Source organism: Wyeomyia smithii, chromosome 2 (assembly GCF_029784165.1).
Source record: "Wyeomyia smithii strain HCP4-BCI-WySm-NY-G18 chromosome 2, ASM2978416v1, whole genome shotgun sequence".
Lineage (NCBI taxonomy): Eukaryota > Metazoa > Arthropoda > Insecta > Diptera > Culicidae > Wyeomyia > Wyeomyia smithii.
The window spans coordinates 92,814,694-92,837,342 of record NC_073695.1 but is presented as its reverse complement, the minus strand read 5'-3'; the positions used below and the strand labels follow the sequence as shown (position 1 = coordinate 92,837,342).

At 38.2% G+C, this 22,649-nt stretch overlaps 1 protein-coding gene across 2 annotated transcripts; it reads left to right on the top strand.

The window, feature by feature from the left end:
• Positions 1-17,334: 17,334 nt before the first annotated feature.
• LOC129724892 (uncharacterized) lies at positions 17,335-22,649 on the top strand. 2 transcript variants are annotated; one of them, XR_008727978.1, is made up of 6 exons: positions 17,335-18,639; positions 19,328-20,159; positions 20,352-21,394; positions 21,451-21,675; positions 21,734-21,960; positions 21,991-22,649. XR_008727978.1 is itself a non-coding variant. In XM_055680170.1 (5 exons), the coding sequence occupies exons 1-5, from the start codon at positions 17,481-17,483 to the stop codon at positions 21,892-21,894; spliced, it is 3,420 nt and encodes a 1,139-aa protein (XP_055536145.1). In that variant the 5' UTR covers positions 17,335-17,480; the 3' UTR covers positions 21,895-22,649. The 2 variants fall into 2 exon arrangements, 1 of the variants encoding a protein (XP_055536145.1); XM_055680170.1 differs by having other exon boundaries at positions 21,734-22,649.

Sequence of the window (22,649 nt, the reverse complement as noted above, 5' to 3'; positions counted from 1 at the left end):
CAAAACGAGGTGTATTTCCAATATCTGGTTGTGATATTATAATGATATTTTCTCCTGCTCGGGATCGAGCATTTTCTGCATGTATGTGCACCTTTTTTTTCGCACTCACTTTTCTCAGAGATGGTCTGACCGATTCTTTCTATCTTGGTGTCAAATGAAGGGTCCATTGGCCGCTTAGGTTGCTATTGAATTTCATTGTTATCAAACTTTTAGTTTTGGCGCTGCGTCAGAATGTAAAATTATCATTACTCTTATATCTCAGAAGCTATGAACATAATTGAATTCAAACTAATGGGCTTTTAAACCGTTAAACAATGAATTTCATAATGTTTAAACGTGTGGTTTGAAAGTTATAGAAAGAAACGTAGCCCGCAGACTGTTTAAAACTATAGCTACGATCAAAATATGTGGCCTCAACATCATTTAAATTTATTATTGTACTATTTCAATGTTTGCGGCCTTGCTCGGGATTAAAGTTGAAATTAAAAGTCATTTCTATCATTTCACTTTTTGCCTTTCTCCTAGAAAGGTATAGCAATCACTGCAAAAACTAAAGGTATAAAAGTGCTCAAAAGGGCTGAATGTCGTATATCACTCGACTCAGTTCGACGAGCTGAGCATTTTCTGTATGTGTCTGTGTGTGTAACGCTTTCCCAATCTCACTCGATGTTCTGAGATGGCTGAACCGATTTCAATGAAATTAATTACAAACTAATTGAATATTATTACAAACTATTGATTTTTATTGTAATTGTGATTTCTAGTTTAGAGGTTATGTATCAAAATGTGAAAATCACGAAACATCAGTATACCAGAAACTACACAACCGATTTGAACAAAATTGGTTTCAAATGAACGGGCTATCTAAAAAACCCTTAACTTTTAAATTTTATGAAGATTGACCTTGTGGTTCAGAAGTTATGGAAAGAAACGTGTTCTGGAGACTATTAAATAGCACTCATGTTTCTCAGAGATGGCTGGACGGACTTTCATAAAATCAGTGTCATATGGAAGGTCTCGTTGCCCCATAAGACCCTATTGTTTTTTTTTTTTTTGCAAACGGATTATTACTTTGCCTGTTATGTTTAAAAAGGTGAAATCCAGCTATTAAAAGAAACATATTCCGAAGACTACTTGGACTCACTCACTTTTCTCAGAGATGGTTGACCCGATTTCCACAAAATTAGTATCAAATAAAAGGTCTAGCTGCCTCATAACACCCTATTGAATTTTGCTGTAACCGGACTGTAACTTCGTCTGTAATGTAACGAAATGTGAAAATCACGAAACTTCATTATCTTAGAAACTACACAACCGATTTGACAGTATTGATGTCAGATGAACGGGCTAGTTAAGAGTTAACTGATGAATTATGATTGAACACGTGGTTTCAAACTTTGGCTGCCCTATACGTTTCCTTTTCATTTGATTGTAATCAAACCTAAGTAACCGTTATGTTTTAATTTGTAAATCAACGAAAGTCTATTATCTCGAGTATTAAACGACTTATTTGAACATAACTAGTGTCATACAAATGAGTCATCTCTCAAGCTTACATATAACAAACTTTATAAAAATTTGATATGCTGTTCAAAAGTTTTGGGAAGAAAAGAAATTCAAAGACTATTCATCACTAAACCTGCTTTGATCAAAATATATGGCCTCAACATGATTCAAATGTGGTATCGTACTATTTGAACGTTCCCGGTATCGCTCATGATTAAATTGTTCGAAACTAAGAGTCATTTCTTTTATTTCGCTATTTCTTAAGCAATAACATTACGTCAAATTTCATATTTTATACTTTAATTACAACCTTACAAAACTGTCAAAAAGTTGTTTACAAAATCAATGCTGCATTTTTCGAGTGGGAACGAGACAAATGCAACCTCCATAAACCACTCAAACAGTGTTTTTTTACAGAGGAAATGTTTTTGTAAACATTTCGCTAAAAATTCAGTGTTTTCTATGTTGTAATATATCATTTTTGTTGGATTTTGTCTCCGGAACAAATGTCTAGAAGAAACCAAGGCTCAAGAACTTACAGCAGACCAGATATCTGAACGTATGCCATCGAAGGTTGAAAAAGCGAAATTCAGCGATGGTGTCGCGTTACAAAATGTATCGGGTTGCAGTGCATGATACAACCACATACATAAGACATACGTAACATTGGCATTTTTTTCTGGTACACGTTGCCCCACAGTACTCCGTACCTCGTCCGGTCCAACTGCTCGACAAATAATGAACAAAATGAATTTTCTTTGTCTCGGCATTTTCGAGCCCCAAAGAAAATCCCATAAGAAACTGTCAAAAAATTATTTACAAAATCAATGCAGCATTTTTCGAGTAGGAACGAGACAAATTCAGGTCTGCGCGGGTACACTGCCTTCAAAAACAACTCGAACAGTAATTTAATTCAGAGTTTGTGAAATATAGTGTCTTGCCCCATGGCTGTGTAAAATACAAAACAGAGTAAAAGTTACATAGTTTAGAGTTAGCGTTTGCATGCGTAAAAAAAGTAAACCCAAGTGAAAAAGATGAGATCCACAACCTTCGTTTTCGCTGGATCGAATTTGTTTACAGTTCCAAGCGAAGTGAATTTTTTGCAGGTTGCATTTTTCACGGGCGTGAAAAAATGAACATTTTCTATGAGATTTTAACTTCGCTTGGAACTCTAAATAGGGCTTAATTGCGAAAATCGAGAAAAAATACTCTCATATGCACTTGTCAAAATGTGCGGGATGACAAAAGCAAAAAAATCCTTCCTTCATTTTCGCATGTAACACGAATTGCGAAATTCGTAGGGTTGCGTCAAACGTCTTTTGGCCGTGTTGCCAACTGCTGCAAATCTGGTTTTTGTTGGTTTTCAAACATGATACTCGCGATATAATGTAGCCGAGGTGATATCAAAGATAACTAGAACAAGATACCTAACTTCCATATTTTTCATACATTTTGAACACGACCGGTTTTCGACGGTTAGTGCTGCCATCTGATAACTTGAATTCTCATAAAATTGTCACTATGAGCAAAACCGATTTATCGTGCGTAGTCCGTCATCGATCGTTAAGCTGTTCAAGATGTATATGAAAAAGGTGTAGCAGTTTGGTCAGCTCGACGATCAATATAACATGCAGATTGTCATTTTTTGCACTTAATGCTATTGCCCTATTTGCCATAAGCTACCATGAAGGATGATGAGACAGCAATGGACGCGCTCGTGCTTATTTATTCATTTTTAATTGTACTGAAATAGTTTATTGTATTGTATTGTATTGATCCTTGCAGCCTTTCAGTTACCAAATAGCTCTCTGAAATTATAACCCAGTTTAGGCCCAAATCGGGTTGTTTAGCTATTCACGGATTTCTGATTTTTATATTCCAGCTAAATGAGTGTATTTTTCTGAACAAAACGTGATTTTTTCAAATTTTATATCATTGTCCGTCGATTTTTTAATGAAATATAAAAATCGTTCCAAATCGCTACAATGATAGTTGGTATATGGGCGAACTGTCATTGTAGCGATTTCGAGCAGTTTTAATTCGTGATTCGTGATAAAGGACAACGATAAATTTTTTTTTGAAAATCACGTTTTGCTTAGAAAATGCAGCTCTTTCAGCTGATATAAAAACCTGATATAGCCGAGGGGCGAGACAGCTTTTATCTGAGTCACTCTTATGCTTGGGAGTAACTCTATTTTACTCAATATTACTCCGAAATTACCAGATGATTCACATCTTCGATTACTTTGAGAATAAGACAAATATATGAGCGGTGAGACCGAGTAACATTCATATTTATATTCGCGGGGGGAAAAGGTTTAAGGATGGGTTTTCAGAGACACGAGAGTTACTCAGATTTGCTCTTTATTTTTCACGTTTTCTCAGAAATACTCAGAGTTTCTCACTTTTATCTGAGTTACTCTTTTACTCGGGAGTTACTCTAATTTACTCAATATTACTCTGAAATTCTCGGATGATTCACATCTTTGATTACCTTGAGAGCAAGAAATATATATGAACGATGGGACCGAGTAAACATTCATGTGTATATATGCGGTGGGACAAAAATCAAGGATGGATGTTCAGAGACACGAGAGTTACTAAGATTTGCTCTTTATTTTTGAGGTTTGCTCAGAAAAACTCGGAAAACCTCAAATTTACTCACTGTCTTACCCCTCGGATATAGCTAAACAACCCAATTGGTGACAAAAATAAACAACAAAAATCGACCAGTTTCAAAAGCATCAATCAGCAAACTCGCGGACATCCTCCACAAACAAAATGTATACAACAAATATATGGTTATTTTTCAAAAGGTAACGTTTGTGATTTCATCCTTGTTAGCTTTAAATATGATCATGTTAGCAGTTCCATAGCATCATTTGTCATCTCATCCATATATGGTCCATTTCACCATTTGCTTTTAATAGTTGCATAAACCATAGAATAGTAGTCTGATAACCACCGTAAAAATTGCGTAATGCAATTTTTCATGGTGGCCTCGTGCTGTTGAACCCTTCGTTGAATCTTAGATTATTAAAACATAGATTCCCAACTCAACCAACAATAGATCATTGCACGATGACGTCACAAAACAAGTAGAAGAAAGAGATTTGACAGTTGTCGCGGGTTTGTTTACATAGTAAAATTTTCGGCTCGATTAAAAATGCGGAAGTGTCTTGTTAAAAATTGCGTTTCCAACAATAAATCTAAAGATCACAGTAATGAATTCGCATAGGCGGAGAATTTTCCATCTTTTTCGTATTCGTATCATTCATTTTCACTCCTATCACATAAAAAGTGGATGGAACGCCTTGTAAACAAACCCGTGGGAAGTGTCAGAAAGGTGAGGTTATTCTTCGTGTGCAATGATCTATACGGGCAACAAAAATGTGGCGCCCCTCCGAGTATGATGGCGGTTGGGTGAACTACATTTCAAGCGCACACACAGAAAAATATTACGGTAATTGCCAGGACTAAGCTATCGCTGTCAAATCTCATATATTTGCTGCGTACCCAACATCTCAACGGTCCGCGGTTCCCCTGACAGATATGACAAAAGTCCAGCAAAAATTCCATTTAACTTAAAATGGTTGCAGGAAGAACTCTTCACTCTCACATTAGAAAGGGATAGCATGATGTCATCCCCTTGGTAATTGCTATCTTTTTAGGCTTGGCCAGATTTGTGCGGTGTCTTCAACAGACTAATCTATATGGTCTAGATAAAAGTAATAATTTATTACAACAGGACTAAAAAGCAAATCAATGAATATCTGCACACGGACTCCAAAAATCTGCGTTTTGCAGACAAATCTGCACATTTGGTATCCCTGATACTGTTAATTTGGTGATGACGACAAGGTGGTGAAAGGTGAAGCATTTTTTTCAATATCATTGTACACGCTCGGCCATTTTTACTCTAAATTGAGTAAAATATGACTCAGTTTCGTTAAAAATGGATCTACCCTCAATAGAGTAATCATGTTGTTACTCACTTTTGAGTAGCCCTAGTATATGTCAAAAACTGAGTACTACTTACTCATTTCAAACACAGCAAGAATTAGGCAAACTTAGTAACTGTTACTCAGTTTCGTAATATTGACGTTCCTACGCAAGGGAAAAAGACTGGAATTTCGGAAATTCGAATTTGAAAACAACATAAGAAGCATCGCATAAATGTTATAGATTTATTTGGTTAATAAAGTTTACATTTCATATCATTTCCATATCTTCCGCATTGATTGCCTCGCGGAAAGAAGCGGCTATTTTGTTTACGGTTATGCGGCAGCTGTGATCTAAAGTTTTATTCAGAACGCATCCTAAAAAATCCATAATCATGCTTAAGCTAGTTGGAATTTTTATGCCAAACACACTGTAGGCTTTGTAGAAGGTGTCTATGGCATGTAATGATGCCCCGGAACCAGAATCCGGCATGAAGGAAGATGACAACGAAATCCTTCAATAATGATTATTATTTATTTTTCCAAAATTTTTATTCAAATAGCTTACCTTTCAATTTATCTCGGCGTCTACTTTAGCTGCAATTTTATCCATTTCGGTCCTTTTAGCAAATTTTACTCCTTTATTTCACTTCACGAATTAGGTTCTGCACATCCAATCACGAAATTAGCGTTTGAATCGCGGAAAATAAAATGGCCAGTTACTCAAAAATGAGTAAAATAGAAGAATACGTAAACTGAGTTAAAGTTACTCAGTTTCGTTAATTAAAGTTACTCATTTTTTGACATTTTTAATTAAAATACGAAAGTGAGTACCTTTTACTCAATTTAAAGTAAAATTGAACGAGCGTGTATGGTCCTGTCATCTAATTTTCAATATCCTTGTATTGCCATCTTGTTTTCGTTTTCACCTTGCGGATTGAGCATGATAAATCGATTTTGCTAATAATTACAGTGTTGCTGATCGGTCATCAGATGGCAGCACTTACCGTTATAAAGGTGTTGCGGGCAAAATGTATGAAGTCAGGTATCTTGCTCTAGTCATCATTAACATAACTCATGCATTTGTTGTTTGTACCAATTTTAATAGTCGATTGAAAAACAACATACAGTTTTATTCCTTTGCGGCACTGCTTGGGTTACTAATTCTGCCTCAGCCGTCATGAAATGCTGTAGAATGTTCTCCTATTCTGTTTGTAGCTTTCGTTGCAGATTATTGTTTGTGATCTTATACATTATCAATTTCAATATTCCTTGCTTAAATTTTCAAATCGATTTATCAACATTTGCTAAGACCTGAGAAATTCAAATTTGGCAATTTTCACTCATCCTTTTAAGTCCTACTTAAAAACGAAACAATACTTATTCTGATGAATACTGCTAAACGCTATTTTTAACTAATGTTTTACATTACTGCGTTGAATATTCTAGTTATGTTTGTAATTAAATGAGTTTTTAGCAAAAGTAAAGTATTGATCAAGATTTTGTATCAGACTGGAAATCGTTGTTCTATTCGTCTCTTAATATCCTCAAAATTCACTTACAATGAGTAGCAAAGCATAGCATAACATATTTCGCCAAAATTCACAAACGTCAAGTACAACATAAACAATGTAAAAAAAATTAAAGTGAATGAAAAGCATTTTTTTCTCTTCGTCACCTTCGAGATGTTTACATTTTGTGACTCACGCTAATTTGTAAAATTACGTGGGATTTGATTTTTAGTATTGTTGTAATAAATTGAAATTGCAAATCATCTAGACCATGGATAGTCGATTGCAAACCACCGTACAAATTTGATTGAAAGTAACATGATATTTTTCTGGGTGTGCGAATCTGGTTAAGCTCACCACTGAAATGATAAGAAGTACCATGATATTTTTCCGTGTGGATATGCTTTAGTTCACCCAACGGCCTACAGATGGCAAGTTCATAATGTTGCCTTGAGATTATATGCAGCAAAGCCCAACTTGGATATCTATGTTTCTTTAGTTTATGGTTGAATACTGCGAGGGAGAAACGGATACGAAGCTGTGTGAGTGTCAAAATGAACCAGAATGAGCTGTCATTGACTGTCAATTTGAACCAAGGAAAAAAGAGCATTTTTTTGCGATGAGTATTCTGACGTGATATGACATTGTGACGTAGATCCAAGTGATCAGTTTTTCAGTACGGCCCAAAAACGAAAGAATTTCTCGTCACTTTTGTATGGAAATGTGCGCCAACGTCACTTTGTTTTTTTTTTTTTTATTTCATGCAACGTACGAATAAGTAACAACGAAAAAAAAAGATACCAAAAGATAGGTCTTCGGATAAAGAACAAATTGACATGAAAAACTCATATTCGAGAAAATGGCACTTACGTCACTTTGACGTTTTTAAATAGTTTATTTGACACGGCACGATACAATTTATGTTTAACTGAGCCAAGTACATTTTTGAAGTAGAATACTTCTCTCAGGAAGTTCGGCTACATAGGGATGTGAAATGAAAATCTAAAACCGAAAAAAGTGAAAAATATGTCCAATTTCAAATGCTAATAAATCGGTTAGTATTCGATAGATTTCCTTCGTTCTTGCAGCAATAGATTGGAAAATCTTCTAAGATTCTTCCCAAAATAAGATCATTGTAATTTTATTATTCACACTATTGTACTATTGAAAATAGTCAAGCCTTGTCAAAACGAAAAATTCGACCTCTAATTGGTCGTTATATGCTTGCTTCCCAAGCACGGTCAACAGGATCATATACCTTGCAATTGAAAACATGCTATTTGGCCTATATAAGAGCCTGTTTCAGCCGGAACCGCTCATAACAGTTCTAGACAGCGACAACAGCAGTCGTCCTTCCTTAGCAGCAGCACTAGCTCTGTGGTTGGTCACCACGTCTCAGGAGCAGCGCGGTTTTTCTCAGCGTGTGTCGCCAGACAGCCATTATTCCCCCCGTGTTGGGGCAGCATGAAGATTGCCATCAGGAAATCCAATTTTGGGAATCAAAATGCCTTTTTGAAGGCAAATAAACAAGTCATTGGAAGTTAATAATTTTTGTCAACGCAAGCAAGTATTCTGTGTTGCATCCTAGCAATTTAAATTTGTCGCACCCGTCTAATTTACTGAATGTGAAATAGCTTCCACAGTGCATGTTGTCCGTGTATCTTAATTCCCCCAATGTTAGGGCAGCTCAAAGGTTGTAATTAGCAACCGATTTTGAACAGCAAAATGCTTTTTTGAAGGCAAATAAAAAAGTAATTGAAGGTTAATAATTTTCTGGCATCAAAACAAGCAGACTAGCAATGGGCAAAATCGATCCGATTTTTGCAAAATCGATCTTTTCGGGCCGATCCATCGATTTTTTGAATCGATTTCTCTGCGCGCGATCTTCTACTGAATCGATCCTTTGGATGGCAAGATCGTTTTTTTTTTCGCCTGAAAAATAAATGTGTGCAAAACGGATTGAAGACAATAGTGATTGCATTTATTGTTGCTAACGTAATCTGCGGCCGAATTCCGAGAACACTTTTTTTTGAAGAGAAGAAAGTTTCTTCATTGATAGTAATATATATATGTCTATGTCCGGCGGGTTGCTTCTGATTGAATAAGTAGTAGTCATTTGCTTTGATCCGTAGCTTATCTAGTTGGCTCTTGTTAAGCCAGGACGCGGAAACAGTCTCTAAGAAGATACAGGTAGAGGTTATCAAATTGTTCCGTTTAAATAAATAGAAAAGATTTTTACTTTTGAGAAAGGGTTTCTTCTTTTGATTTTTTTTTAAATGTTTTCAAGCGACACAAAGAAACACATTTGTTTTTATTTGAACGTAACTTAAGAGTTAAGAAAAAAATATCAACAAAAGAAACATACAAAATGGCGGACATATTCACAATTTCGTAATCATGCAATTCATAATCATTGTGAAAATCTGTCTGTCTATTATGCTATTGCTACTATGTGGCAATAGAAGTTTTGAACATTGTAATATTTTTTTTTTCTTAACTGTGGTAAAATTAATTGTCTTCCCGGTCAGAAGAGCACAACTAAAACATTACAAAATTCTATCAACGTGAGAAACAAATAACATATTTTGATACAATTTTGTATTTTTCCATATAATTTTGACTACAAAATTGAATCTGAATATATATATAATAACAAAACGTGTAATGAAGTAGTTCTGAAACAAGTCTAACTAACTTTTCGTTTTTATCAAAACCTGTTGTTTCTAACAACAATATACCATCTTATTTCGTTAGAAAGCTAATATGTTAGTAACAAATTTTAATATGTGTTTGATACTAGTAGAATCATTTCTGTTAAATTTCTGTTATTTTAACACCTAACGGGACCAAATTGAAAACACAGCCTGGAAGGTTTTTCCCGTAACAAACTAACAACTTCTGTTACATTTTTGTTTTATCTTTCTGATCGGGTTTGCAACAAATGTAAATTTGTATAAAAAACTTAAGTAATTGTTGTATACACTAAAGTCGCTTTTTACGCGAGGGATACGTGTCGCGTAAAAAAACCGCGTAAATTCCGGAATTCGCGTAAAAAACCCGCGTTAAAAAAACGCCTATGAAGCAACCTTAGTTTATTTATGCACGCCAACCCAGCACACAAGATTGTTAAAATATGCCATTTTGTGTATTCTTAATCAACATTCATTTTCCTATGCCCAAACCTATCTTTAAGTGTATGCAAAAGATTATTTCGCTGTATCGCATTTTTCACCCCGAAAATGAAACTAAGAAAAACCACCTCCGAGCAATGAGAAAACTTTGAAGAAAGCGCTATACCTTTTAAATAAAATCTGTTGGTTGCAAATTCGTTATTTCATCTCCAAGATAAATAAATTAACCCTCTAGTACCCAGTGCCGCCTTTAAACGGTCTTCAGTTGAACCTCTAAAAAGTTTCAATCAATACTTAAAAAATGTTTATAAAGTTTCAAAGTGATTTTTTCGAAGTCCGTCTGAAAATCAATTTGGGCACTAGAGGGTTAAAGCTGCAATTTAATTATTTACCGTATATTGCAAACATCGATTAAAAAATAATTTTTAAATATTTATGTAACCATATTTACCGAGTACAAGAATTATTAGTAAGCACACTAACTGTTCGGATATTTCAAAAATTTGGTTATTCGGATTGAAATATTCTTAAAAATTCTAGATAAATGAGACAGACCTCGCAAATTAAGCAAATGATTAGTTGTATTAATTTACAACTAACACGGCGCTGCCATGCATCTTCAAAAACCGAGAAAAATATGAACAATATGTTCCCCGTCGTCAATCATAATAAATTCAACTAAATTTTGTATGATTTCCAACATTAATTGTTTTCTTAAGAAACTATGCTCGCTGTTTTATTGAATCCTCACGACATAGATACAAAAATAAAAGCTTTTTTGATCCCGGCCGTATGAACAAAAAAGTTTGTCCTGCTTGTCTCGTAGTATTTGCAGCGGCGAATAAAGCCAACGCTTTAAGGCCATGAACATACTAGCGCCGTAGGCTAATGTACAGCCCTAAGTAAAGCCCTGCCGCAGGTTAATGTACAGCTAACGCACGGCAAGGCGAACCGTCTCCGCAGTGCAAGACGCGCCAGTATATTTTCGGCCTAACTCATACGGCCTATTGTCTCATAGCACCAGCAAATGTATGAACAAGCTCAGAAATTCTGGTAAGCTTCAGTGAACGATTCGATGCGAATGCTATTTTGTCTTCGTCCCGATTTTATTTGCCATGATGAATCTATCAATGCCACGGTGAACCGATACAAATATTTACTGAGTTGCATCGATGTGATTTTGAACCGTATCCAATCGGCAAATAATGAGAAACAGCAGGAAAAAGGAAAGACACGAATCGATCGTTTCAGTTCATCCGAACACATGTACGCGCCCGATGAAGTATGCGTTCGTGTTACATTGACATTAGTCCACAGCGAACGGTTCACGAAGCGAATGAAGATTCAATGCAGGAATCAGGAGCCCTGGATAGTATACAAAATTTTTTTCTTCACGGAAGAAGTGTGTGCTCGGAACTTGGACACTGATCTGAAAAATGTGTCAATTTTTTACCGGGATGACCATAGTTGAAGAATGGGCTAAAGTTCAATAGACATGAAACCGAGGAAAACGCATTTTAAATGTTTTTGCTGGTTAAAAAAATTGTCTACGTCCATGACAACTTTTTTCATGAATATGTCACCACCCCCACAAGGTTCCAGAATATCCAGCTTTCCACGAACGGTAATGGCGGATAGGGCACGCTGCCCATTTTGACGTTTTCTGTAGGTCAGGGAAGCTGGATAACCTTGTCGTCGAGCTGAAAAAGAACAATCTGCAGCCAAATTAAGTCCCTCCAGTATTTTTAACGCAGTAACCATTTTTTTGCCTTTGTAAACGCGACATCAATAGACAAACCCGTATGAAATTTGGCTAATACGCATGCGTTGTGAAATATATCAAGGATTAGGGGTGGGTGAAACGGCTCTTTTGCAAGAGCGGCTCTGAACTGACTCATGGTTCACAATGATTCACGAGCGTTGACAGTTCGTGTTGTCTCGGTAAACTTCGGGTTCACGCGAACCAAACAGTTCTGCTGCGCTTAAAGAACCGTGGATCTTTTTCGTGAGCTGTTCGTTCTTTCGCTCTTTTCTAAGAACCGGTTCATATGAACGGCTCGTGATAAGTTTGCACCTCGAACTGAATATAAATTACCGACCACAAGACCGCCTCGAAAGTTTGACATATATTGTATACAATCATTACTAACTGATTGGTGTAGATTGGGGTGGCAATGGACTTTGACAGTTTTATTTAGAAGTAGTGTTCAATGTTCACAGTTAGCAAAATATCGATTTTTTGGATAACACCCGACCTCGACGTTTTATGTATTTCTAATAACCCGTTCACATGATGTAATATTGCTCATCTTGATTTCAGATCCCATACTCCAAATTTTCCGTGAAAACTAGATGTATGTATGTTTCAAGATACGCGATATCACGTGATATCTGCTATAGTGTGAACAAGGCATAAGACATTTGGCACAAAAAAAAACTATTACAAACTGTGCTTTTTTTAATTCTAAATTAGCAGGGAAAAGAGGGAGGCACATTTTTTATATCTCGTGGCCGACTACGAGCTAGTGGGGATTTAAGGTGAGAGGAGGGGTGTTACAATTTTGTTTTTAACTATTTTATATTACAGAATGTATTCATTTGTACGTGGCTAACCAGTGATGTTCTATTTGAGCAGTTTTGGTCTGAGGTGTCTGCGTAAACATAGAGATGCCGAGTCTTCGTTTTAGTGTCTCCAGCCGGGTGTATTCTCTTTCAGTTTGTGACAGAAATTGTATTCTAGCAAATAGATAGAAGAAATCAAATTTTAATGTCAGCATTTTTTATAAACCCGTATAGCTGTGTCATGTACTGGAGATCACCGCTTCCCAGAATGTCTCTAACGGGTACGTTCGGTTGTTTTCCTCGGGCCCGAAGGGAATCTATAAGCTCAGACCTAACACCACAGTATTCGGTACACGACCAAACAACATGCTCGATGTCATGGTAGCCATCGCCACAAACGCAGTGATTACTGTCTACAAGCCCTATACGAAAGAGATGCGTGTTTAACGTATAGTGATTGGACATAAGTCTGGACATCACGCGAATGAAGTCCCGACCTACATCCAACCCCTTGAACCATGCTTTCGTCGATACCTTAGGAAAATGGAATGTAGCCACCGTCCCAGTTCATCTGAGTTCCATGATGATTGCCAACTGTTGAGTGTTCTCTGACGCAAAATGCTATAAAATTCATCATAAGCAATTGGTCTTTCATAAATATCGCCATCAATAGCACCCACCTTAGCTAAAGCGTCAGCCTTTTCATTGCTCGGAATGGAACAATGAGAAGGGACCCACGCTAAGGTAACCCGGTAATTTTTATCTGTTAAAGCACTCAAAAACCGCCGTATTTTCCCCAGGAAATACGGGGTGTGCTTCACAGTCTTCATCGATCGCAGAGCCTCAATGGCACTGAGACTGCCTGTGAAGATGAAGTAGTGGTCTATGGGCAGGGTTTCGATGATCCCAAGAGAGTACTGAATAGCAGCAAGTTCTGCGACGTACACGGAAGCAGGAGCATCGAGTTTGAAGGAGGCGGTAAAATTTTCGTGGAAAACACCGAAGCCAGTGGACTCATCTAGATTAGATCCGTCAGTGTAAAACATTTTATCACAACTAACTAGTTTGAACTTATTGGAAAAAATCTTATGGATCTCTTGCGGTCGCAATTGATCCAGGATACCAATAATGTCTTCTTTCATGGTGGTGTCGAAGAATATAGCATTATTAGAAGTATCTAAAAGTGCGACATTGGAGGAATCGTATGAAGAAGGATTAATATCTTGAGCCATATAGTCAAAATATAAAGTCATAAATCTGGATTGATATTGAAGGTCGACCAACCTCTCGAAATTTTCAATTACTAATGGGTTCATAACTGTCCATCGAATTAGCAACCGGTAAGAGAGATTCCAAAAACGATGTTTCAACGGAAGAATACCCGCTAGCACTTCAAGACTCATCGTATGGGTCGACTGCATGCAACCTAGGGCAATACGCAAACAACGATATTGTATTCGTTCCAGTTTGATCAAATGTGTGTTTGCTGCGGAGCGGAAGCAGAAACACCCGTACTCAATTACAGACAATATCGTTGTTTGGTAAAGCCTTAGAAGGTCTCCTGGGTGGGCTCCCCACCAGGTTCCGGTAATCGTACGAAGAAAATTAATCCTCTGTTGGCATTTTCGTTTCAGATATCTAATATGGCAAGCCCAGGTGCATTTAGAGTCGAACCAGATCCCGAGATATTTAGCGACTAAAACCTGAGTGATTGTTTTACCCGTTAGTAGGAGCTGCAGCTGAGCTGGGTTATGCTTCCTAGAAAAAACGACCAGCTCAGTTTTCTCCGGAGAGAATTCGATACCCAGCTTAAGAGCCCATTCAGACAAATTGTCTAAGGTATCTTGCAATGGTCCTTGCAGATCGTTAGCCTCGCTTCCAGTAATGGATACATCGCTATCGTCTGCAAGTTGCCGTAGCGTGCATGAATTTGCAAGACATTTATCGATGTCATTGACGTAAAAATTATATAAGAGAGGGCTTAAACATGAGCCCTGGGGAAGACCCATGTAACTAATTCGGGAAGTTGTCGAATCATCATGTGAGAAATACATATTCTGACAACAAATTGAGCAAAAAATTATTCAAATTTGGTGAAAGTCCCTGCGAATGAAGTTTCTCGGTTGAAACTTCAACAGAGACAGAGTCAAAAGCCCCCTTTATGTCCAAGAATGCAGAAGCCATTTGCTCTTTTCGAGCAAAGGCTAGTTGAATTTCAGTAGAAAGCAACGCTAGGCAATCGTTCGTCCCTTTGCCCCGGCGAAAGCCAAATTGAGTATCTGAAAGTAACCCGTTTGTTTCGACCCACCTGTCTAACCGTAAGAGGATCATTTTCTCCATTAATTTCCGGAGGCAAAAGAGCATAGCAATCGGCCTATAAGAATTGTGATCAGAGGGGGTTTTCCGGGTTTTTGAATAGCAATGACTTTTACCTCCCTCCAGTCGTGCGGAACAATGTTTAGCTCAAGGAACTTGTTGAACAAGTTCAACAAGCGTCTTTTTGCAGAGTCGGGTAGATTCTTCAACAAGTTGAATTTAATTCTATCCAACCCTGGAGCTTTATTGTTGCACGAGAGGAGAGCCATTGAAAATTCCAACATCGAAAATGGAGGCTCTTCCGTAGCTACTAAAAACGCGTCGCGAAAGGTCTTCTGTTGGGGACAAAGTCCGGACAGACCTTTTTGGCGAAATCGAGTATCCAGCGATCTGAATACTCCTCGGACTCATTCGAAACGTTACGATTCCGCATGCGTCTGGCGGTATCCCAAAGAGTGCTCATCGCTGTTTCCCTCGACAACGCGTTTACAAACCGCCGCCAGTATCCGCGTTTTTTTGCTTTTATGAAGCTCTTCATCCGTCTATCCAGTACATCGTACTTTCGGAGCAAATCGATAGTGCCTTGTTCTCGGAAGGTCAAATACACCGAGGACCTTCGCGCGTACAGGTCTGAGCACTCTTTGTCCCACCACTTGGAGGGAGGGCGCCGTCTAATCGTTACCCCTGGTATCGGTTTCGTCTGAGCTTGAGTCGCGGCGTCGATGATCAAGCGAGAAAGGAACGCGTATTCTTCCTCCGGAGGAAGTTCCACGTGGGACTCGATTCTTTGCGATATTATGGTCTCATAAGACTTCCAATCAATGTTACGTGTGAGGTCATACGCAATATTGATTGGATCCGTTGGAGTTGACCCATTAGCAATTGAGATAACGATTGGAAGGTGATCACTACCGTGGGGATCGTCGATTACTTTCCACCGGCAATCTAACGCTAGTGATGTCGAGCAAAGGGATAGGTCAAGCACGCTTTCACGTGCTGGAGGATAAGGTACACGTGTCGCTTCCCCAGTATTCAAAAGTGTCATATTGAAGTCGTCGATTACGTTACAGATTAAAGAAGATCGGTTGTCGTCGTACAGCGACCCCCATAGCGAACAGTGAGAATTAAAATCTTCCAATATCAAAAAAGGCGCGGGAAGCAACTCTGCTATTTTAGTGAGATGCCTCTGTTCAATCCGCGCGGATGGAGGGATATATAACGAAACAAGGCATAGGTCTTTTCCATTCATATTCGTTTGAATGGCAACGACTTCAATATTCGAGATCGATGGGGAGGTCGATTCTGAAGGAGGAATAGCACTTTTTAATCCCTAAAAGTACCCCCCCACCGTGTGAGTCTCGATCTCGACGAATAATGTTAAAATCGTGGAAATTGAGTTGATCGTTTGAATTGAGAAAGGTTTCACAGAGCGCAAATGCGTCACAATTGTATGTATTTATCAAATGAGAAAATAGATCGAATTTGGGGACGATACTTCTGCAATTCCACTGTAATACAGTGATAAAATTCCTAACCTTTTTCGACGTATTAGTCATCGAAAGATATGATAGCTGAAATGAGGGGCCAAGTTGCTGCTAGTTGCTTCAAAAAGGTTTTCACTGTAGGAAGAAGGGCAAGAAGAATATTTTGTATGTTGAATGTTTTAAATATCCAGTCCACAACATCAGAAAATTTTACGAACCCTGTTTCTTTTTTATCTTCTGATCGAGAAATGGGTGCACGAGGGGCTACGTCACTTTGTCATCTCACGGCAGTATTGTTGAAACTGAAAGGTATCGCGTTGCTCGCAAAAATATTCATCGCAAATAGTTTTTGTATTCATTGTCGTTTCATTATATATTTTGGTTTGTTTTTACGTAAAATAATAAATTTCATTAGCTTTAAGTAATAATCATGCTAGCGTACTTCGACTATTAAACTTGCGCTTCTCTGGATTTAAGGCTTTGGTTACAACTTCGAACACACTTCATCACGGTCGAACTCAAAACTCTGAAAAAACTTTTATACAACGGCAAATTGAAAAAAAAAACATAGACTCGAAAAGTTAGTCTGTAAAATTTGCACATTCAGTATTCCTGATGTTACTGAAAACTTCATTTGAGTCATGCATGCCTACAGCCAGAAGACAGTTACACACTATCAGAAAACGACGCATGTGCGTGTTCTCTGTTTTGAGTGTAGTATTCGTTTCTCCCTCCCAGGTTAAATACAATCTCCCACCCTTCCTGTGCGCGTTGCGTATTATACAAATGTTCCCCCAAGCTAACCCCTGAAATACAAATTACGATGATATTTTTCTGTGTGGTGTGTATCGATACCAAAATACGATACCGTTGTCATGAATACAAGTACCGCCCATTCCAACAATTTCGTAATAAGTGGTGATTGTAAAAATAATACCGATTTTTGCTTATTCTGCATTATTCTTCTAATAATATAAAAGTTATTCGTTGTTTGTATTACCTGCCTATGTGCATTAAGTAGATTTTGCCATGGGTATTCGCAAATGCATTATAAGTGACTGTCCAAGCAGCTCAGCTCGGAAAGAGGATCGAGGCGTTACCTATCACAAAATTCCAGCTAATGAGCAGAACAAGAAAAAATGGGTTCTCGCTTGCCGCTTACCAGATAATTACGTTATAAATAAAGGTTCAAACGTTTGCAGTCGGCATTTCCGTAAAGCAGATTTTCAAGATTTCAAAGGTACCAAGTATGTTTTGAAGTTTGGTGCTGTTCCAACAATTTTCTCTTGGAGCATTGCTTCCGTTCCGAATAAGAAGAAGAAAGATGATACTGCGAATTTAGACAAAGCGAAAGGGTCGTTTAAAAAGGATTTAATAGATACAGACAAACCGGATGAGCAAAAACAAGATGTTCCCGTAGAGTCAATTAAAATTAAACCAGATCCAGATTCCAAAACCGAGGATGTGTCAAATGATAACGAAAGTGCAGAACAAGAAGAACCAATCAAACATGAAGTCGCAGATGACGATGTGATCTTGAAGGAAGATACCTTAATAACTCCACTGCTAGGATCTAAGAAAAGATCCGCGACGAAAAGGAAGTCTTCGCCTAGAAAAGCCCCAGCGCGTGGTGCTTCAGCAAAAAAGTCTCGCAAAAGTGAGCCTGCCTCTGTTTCTTCAACATCTAAAGAGAAAAAAACATCACACTCACCTCGTAAATCAGCTTCTTTCACTGCTGGCCACAGTCAGTCACCAATAAATTTTATATCAGGAACCAAAATCGAAGCGCAGGACTTTGCAGGCAAGTGGCACCCGGCGAAATTGGTAGAAGTAGACACCGAAGAACGCGAAGTACTTGTTCAATTCGAAAAAAATGGCAAGAGTAAGTCAACTTTGAACGACGAATGGATTCCTATGGACAGCGTCCGACTGAGGCCGCTCCAGGCACCGAAAATACCTAACGAGAAAATCAGCTATGCTATTGGGGAGAAATGCTACGCACGCTGGAGTGATTCACGCAAGTTTCGAGCTACAATCCAGACCATATTGGAGAATGATATGTATGAGGTGTTGTTTGACGACGGGTTTATTAAAGTTTGCAAAGCAAGTCATATAAGCAAATTGAAAAAGAGCGATTACAGTGATCAGGATGCAGAGCCGTTGGCTACACCGATTAAACAAGAAAAAGGTAAGTTTGTTAAAAAAATTATAACATCACATCACTCCCAGTTTTCAGCTATTGCTATATTCTTATGCGTTGCTTTAATCTAAGCATTTTTTAAACATTCACCTACTGAATAAATTCAATTCATAAATTGTAAATAATCACACGGATGACATTGAAGATCAGTTTCAACTTGAGAGAATAAAAAAGCTGTTTATGTCATTTCCGTTTGCAGTTCCGAGAATTTGCAGCCCTGAACTGTGTATAGTTTTCAATTGACTTGCTCAATTCAGTTTGTAATTAAAATGTCGAGTTTAACATTTGAAACAGGTATTCAACATTAACGAAAATTGCAAGAATGTTAGGAATTGACAAGTTTAAATTCTTGAACTGCCTTGAAATAGTGATCGTCTTATATCAAAAATATTTTTGGATCACTATCTTGAAATTTAAGCAGCCAATTAAAAATCTGCTTTCATTCGCGCCTTAGAACATCAAATCGGATAGTGAGTTCTGTTAGAAAAGTGTATCCGATTTGGGTGTAATGTATATATTATAGACAACATACATGCACACGATAGACATTGATCAGTTCGTCGAGCCAAGTCTATTGGTATACATATAACATTCGGCCGTTTTTCATCGATTTTCTAAACTTTGTTTTAGTATAATAAAATAAACACGTTTTTGAACAAAAATATTTACGTTTCAGATTCAGCATCGGTTGAAATAGCTCCGAATATTCCGATCACACCGATATCTGCTCTTTATGTTCCCCAGATTGCTAAGTTGAGCGATTTTCCGGAGGTTCCTAAAGGAGGTGAATGGTGTTGTCACTGGATGAATGATTTTCCGGTCGGAGATGAAGCAACTGCTGATATAGCCGGATTCAAGATACACAGCGTTATTGTACCTGATTGGCGTTTGCCAGACGGATGGGTGAAGCACGTCTATCAGCGTATAACTGCCTATGGAAAGCTAGATGTATTGCTGATCAATCCGGAGGGAAAAGCTTTCCGCTCGCGACAGGAATTGAAATCTCATTTTGCAAACAAAGGTCAAGAATATGATATAAACGTGTATGACTTTGGGCTACACAAAAAACGAGCTAAAGAGCTAGGTTTTTGCCATTACACAAAAGAGTACAAGGAATCACTCATTCCGCAGCCGATCAAAACTGAACCCGTCTTGCTAAATACGGAAGTAAATATCGGTTCGGTAAAGGTTAAAATTATTGACAACTTGTTTCAGTGTCCGGAATTAAATTGCTTGAAAACATTCCGCAAGGAGAATCACCTTCAGATTCATATCAAGCATTATCATAAGGAACTCGCTAAAGGTTTAGGTGAGATTCCAAACATGCAAGATTTAGCCTCACTCAGGACGCCAGTAGAAATTCTAGAAGCTCCACACAAATTAACCAGACGCAAGTCAATTTCTGCGTCTGCCTTAAAAAATTTACAGAAAGAAGAAACAAACAAAGAGGATATCATTGTCAAGAAAGAACCTGGATTGGACGATCTTGTAAAAGTTGATTTAAAAAGGTGAGTTTATTCATCAAAGGGCTATTATAATATTGCCGTTCAAATCATAGTAGTCCCATGTTCTACACAAATCTTTTGCACGATGGGACAACTATACTTTGAACGGCAGTATATAAATAAGAAGAAAAGTCCATCCTAGTTGTAAAATCATGTTGACTAATACACTGAAACCATTAATTTCTTAAATCACAGGGATAGCGCTATAGAGCAAGCATGTGACGTCAAGAAGGAAAATACAGATCTAGGTGTTAAATCTCAGGACTTCACTGAAACGGCTGCCTTAGCGGATATTAAAATACCAAAGCAAGAAATTTCGGCTACTACGATTGCTACCGATGGCGATCCTGAGGAAGCTGTCGAATCTCATATCAAACACAGTGCAAGAAGAGGCGTTACAAAAATAAAGCTCTTTTCAAAGAAAAAAAGAGGGCCCAAAAAAACAAAATCTGGTAACATTTCGGAACGAGTTGCTGTGGTCGCCGCAGGAGCTGCCACCAGGAAGAGGAAGCGCAAACTAAAACTATCACGAACATCCATAGATTATATTGATGCTGACGAAACCTGCCACTCGTTTGCTGGGGGTAGCAATGCTACCGGCACTAATGATAGTTTCTACAGACAAGGCTTTGGCTTTGAAAAGGATACAGAAACGAGTCAAACGACGAACGCAAGCATTTGTGGACAGTATGGTGATGATTCGATCAATGCTGCTATTAGCAGTCCGCGATTCATTAACGAAAACGGAGAAGTTATAAAGATTGTATCGATGAGAAAAGAGGAAATCATCAACTGTCTGTGTGGCTACGGTGAGGAGGATGGTTTAATGGTACAGTGCGAATTGTGTTTGTGCTGGCAGCATGGTATTTGCAATGGATTCGAACGAGATACACAAGTACCAGATAAGTACGTGTGCTACATTTGTCGTAACCCGCAAGGTGGTAGAGAGTCCAGACGTTATATTCACGATCAAGATTGGTTGTATGAGGGTAAACTACCAGTTGCTAACTACCACGTACCAAACCCGAAACATTCTACTCGATTCGATATTCTCAAACAAAGTCACACTTTAGCGGGTAACTTACTGGAGCTAAAACGGTTCATGCATAGTTTGAAAGTTAAGATCAACATCGCAGATAAAAAAGACCATCCTAAAATGTACCTCTGGTCAAAGAAATGGGAAAAGAGTCCTCCGCGAGGCGGTAATGGTGATTTATCAGGAATCGTACCTCCTAATCGTACGTATTGTATTTCGTAAAATAACACACTATAATAAATAAAATATATCTTATAGCGTCTGTTACGTCTGCCGCGACACCACCTACTACGCAAGGATTGCTCAATGCAACAGTAAATCGAAACGACTCATCTGCACAGAAAGCAGCTCCTACTTCTCAAATTCCTGTCCCGGAGGCTCCCATCGATCCAGCTGAGTGTCAAGCCATACTACTGGAGCACATTCAAAAGCAGCAAAATGCCGCAATGGCTCGGCTTCAAGCTATCGAAGCTCAAATTATAGGTAAGTTTATCGATTATGATCAAACTTTTATCCACATAAAGATCTCTATTTTTTCCAGCCCTTGAAGCCTACGATGATAAGTCGGAGCTACTTGAATCTCCTACGGCTAAAAACTACCCTAAGACGAAACAAACCATTCACATGCTATTAAACGATTTAGTTAAAATGAAAAAGATCGCTGCGATTCATAGGAGTGCACAACAACCTCCCCAGTGTTGAAGCATACTTCATGAAACAAAAATATGTGGAGTGGAGCTCCCATATTATACGGGTTAGTAACGAAAGGCTGAAATTAAAAAGGCTGAAACTCGAAAGGCTGAAACTTTTGAATCATAATCGTTGAAAAATTCGAACACATGGATAACAAACCTTTATAAGGTCACAGAGTTCAATGTTTGAGTATTAATTGGTTTGTCCAATGGATAATTAATTTTCGGCAATATTTGAATCTATACACACTTGACTCTTGTACACGTTTCCTAGATGATTCAGGGCGAGACGGCCGAAGGCCGCGAGTGTGCGCCGGCGACCCGCCGTCGGAAGCGCCGGCCACTGCGGGGGGGCACCCCCCCCCCCCGCAGAAATCACCCCTGTATAGGTTCGTTCGTTTTCCTAGGTCTACTGACTCGTAGGGGTGATCCCCTAGTTTAGTCCGAACGAGCGATAGCGAGTAAGGACAGCATACAACTCGGACAATCAAGTCGGCCGTAGGCCGCGAGCGTTTTTTTTAGAAATGAACTTTGTGAATTTCAGCCTTATGATTTTTCAGCTTTCCGTGATTCAGCCTTTCGTGTTTTCAGCCTTATGTAGTTTTCAGCCTTTCGTGATTTCAGCCTTTCGAATTTCAGCCTTTCGTGTTTCAGCCTTTTGAGTTTCAGCCTTTCGTAGTAGACCCTATTATACTATGTTGTGATAATAAAAAAGCATTTCACAAATTTGTTTACAATAAAACAAACATTAATTGCAGGTTTGAA

Bases quoted from the DNA above. Each gene is read 5' to 3' on its own strand.
- LOC129724892 (XM_055680170.1), top strand. From the start codon at position 17,481: ATGGGTATTCGCAAATGCATTATAAGTGACTGTCCAAGCAGCTCAGCT. The intron at 20,160-20,351 runs GTGAGTTTATTC...CTTAAATCACAG, and splicing joins GTAAAAGTTGATTTAAAAAG to GGATAGCGCTATAGAGCAAG. The intron at 21,395-21,450 runs GTACGTATTGTA...TATATCTTATAG, and splicing joins AGGAATCGTACCTCCTAATC to CGTCTGTTACGTCTGCCGCG.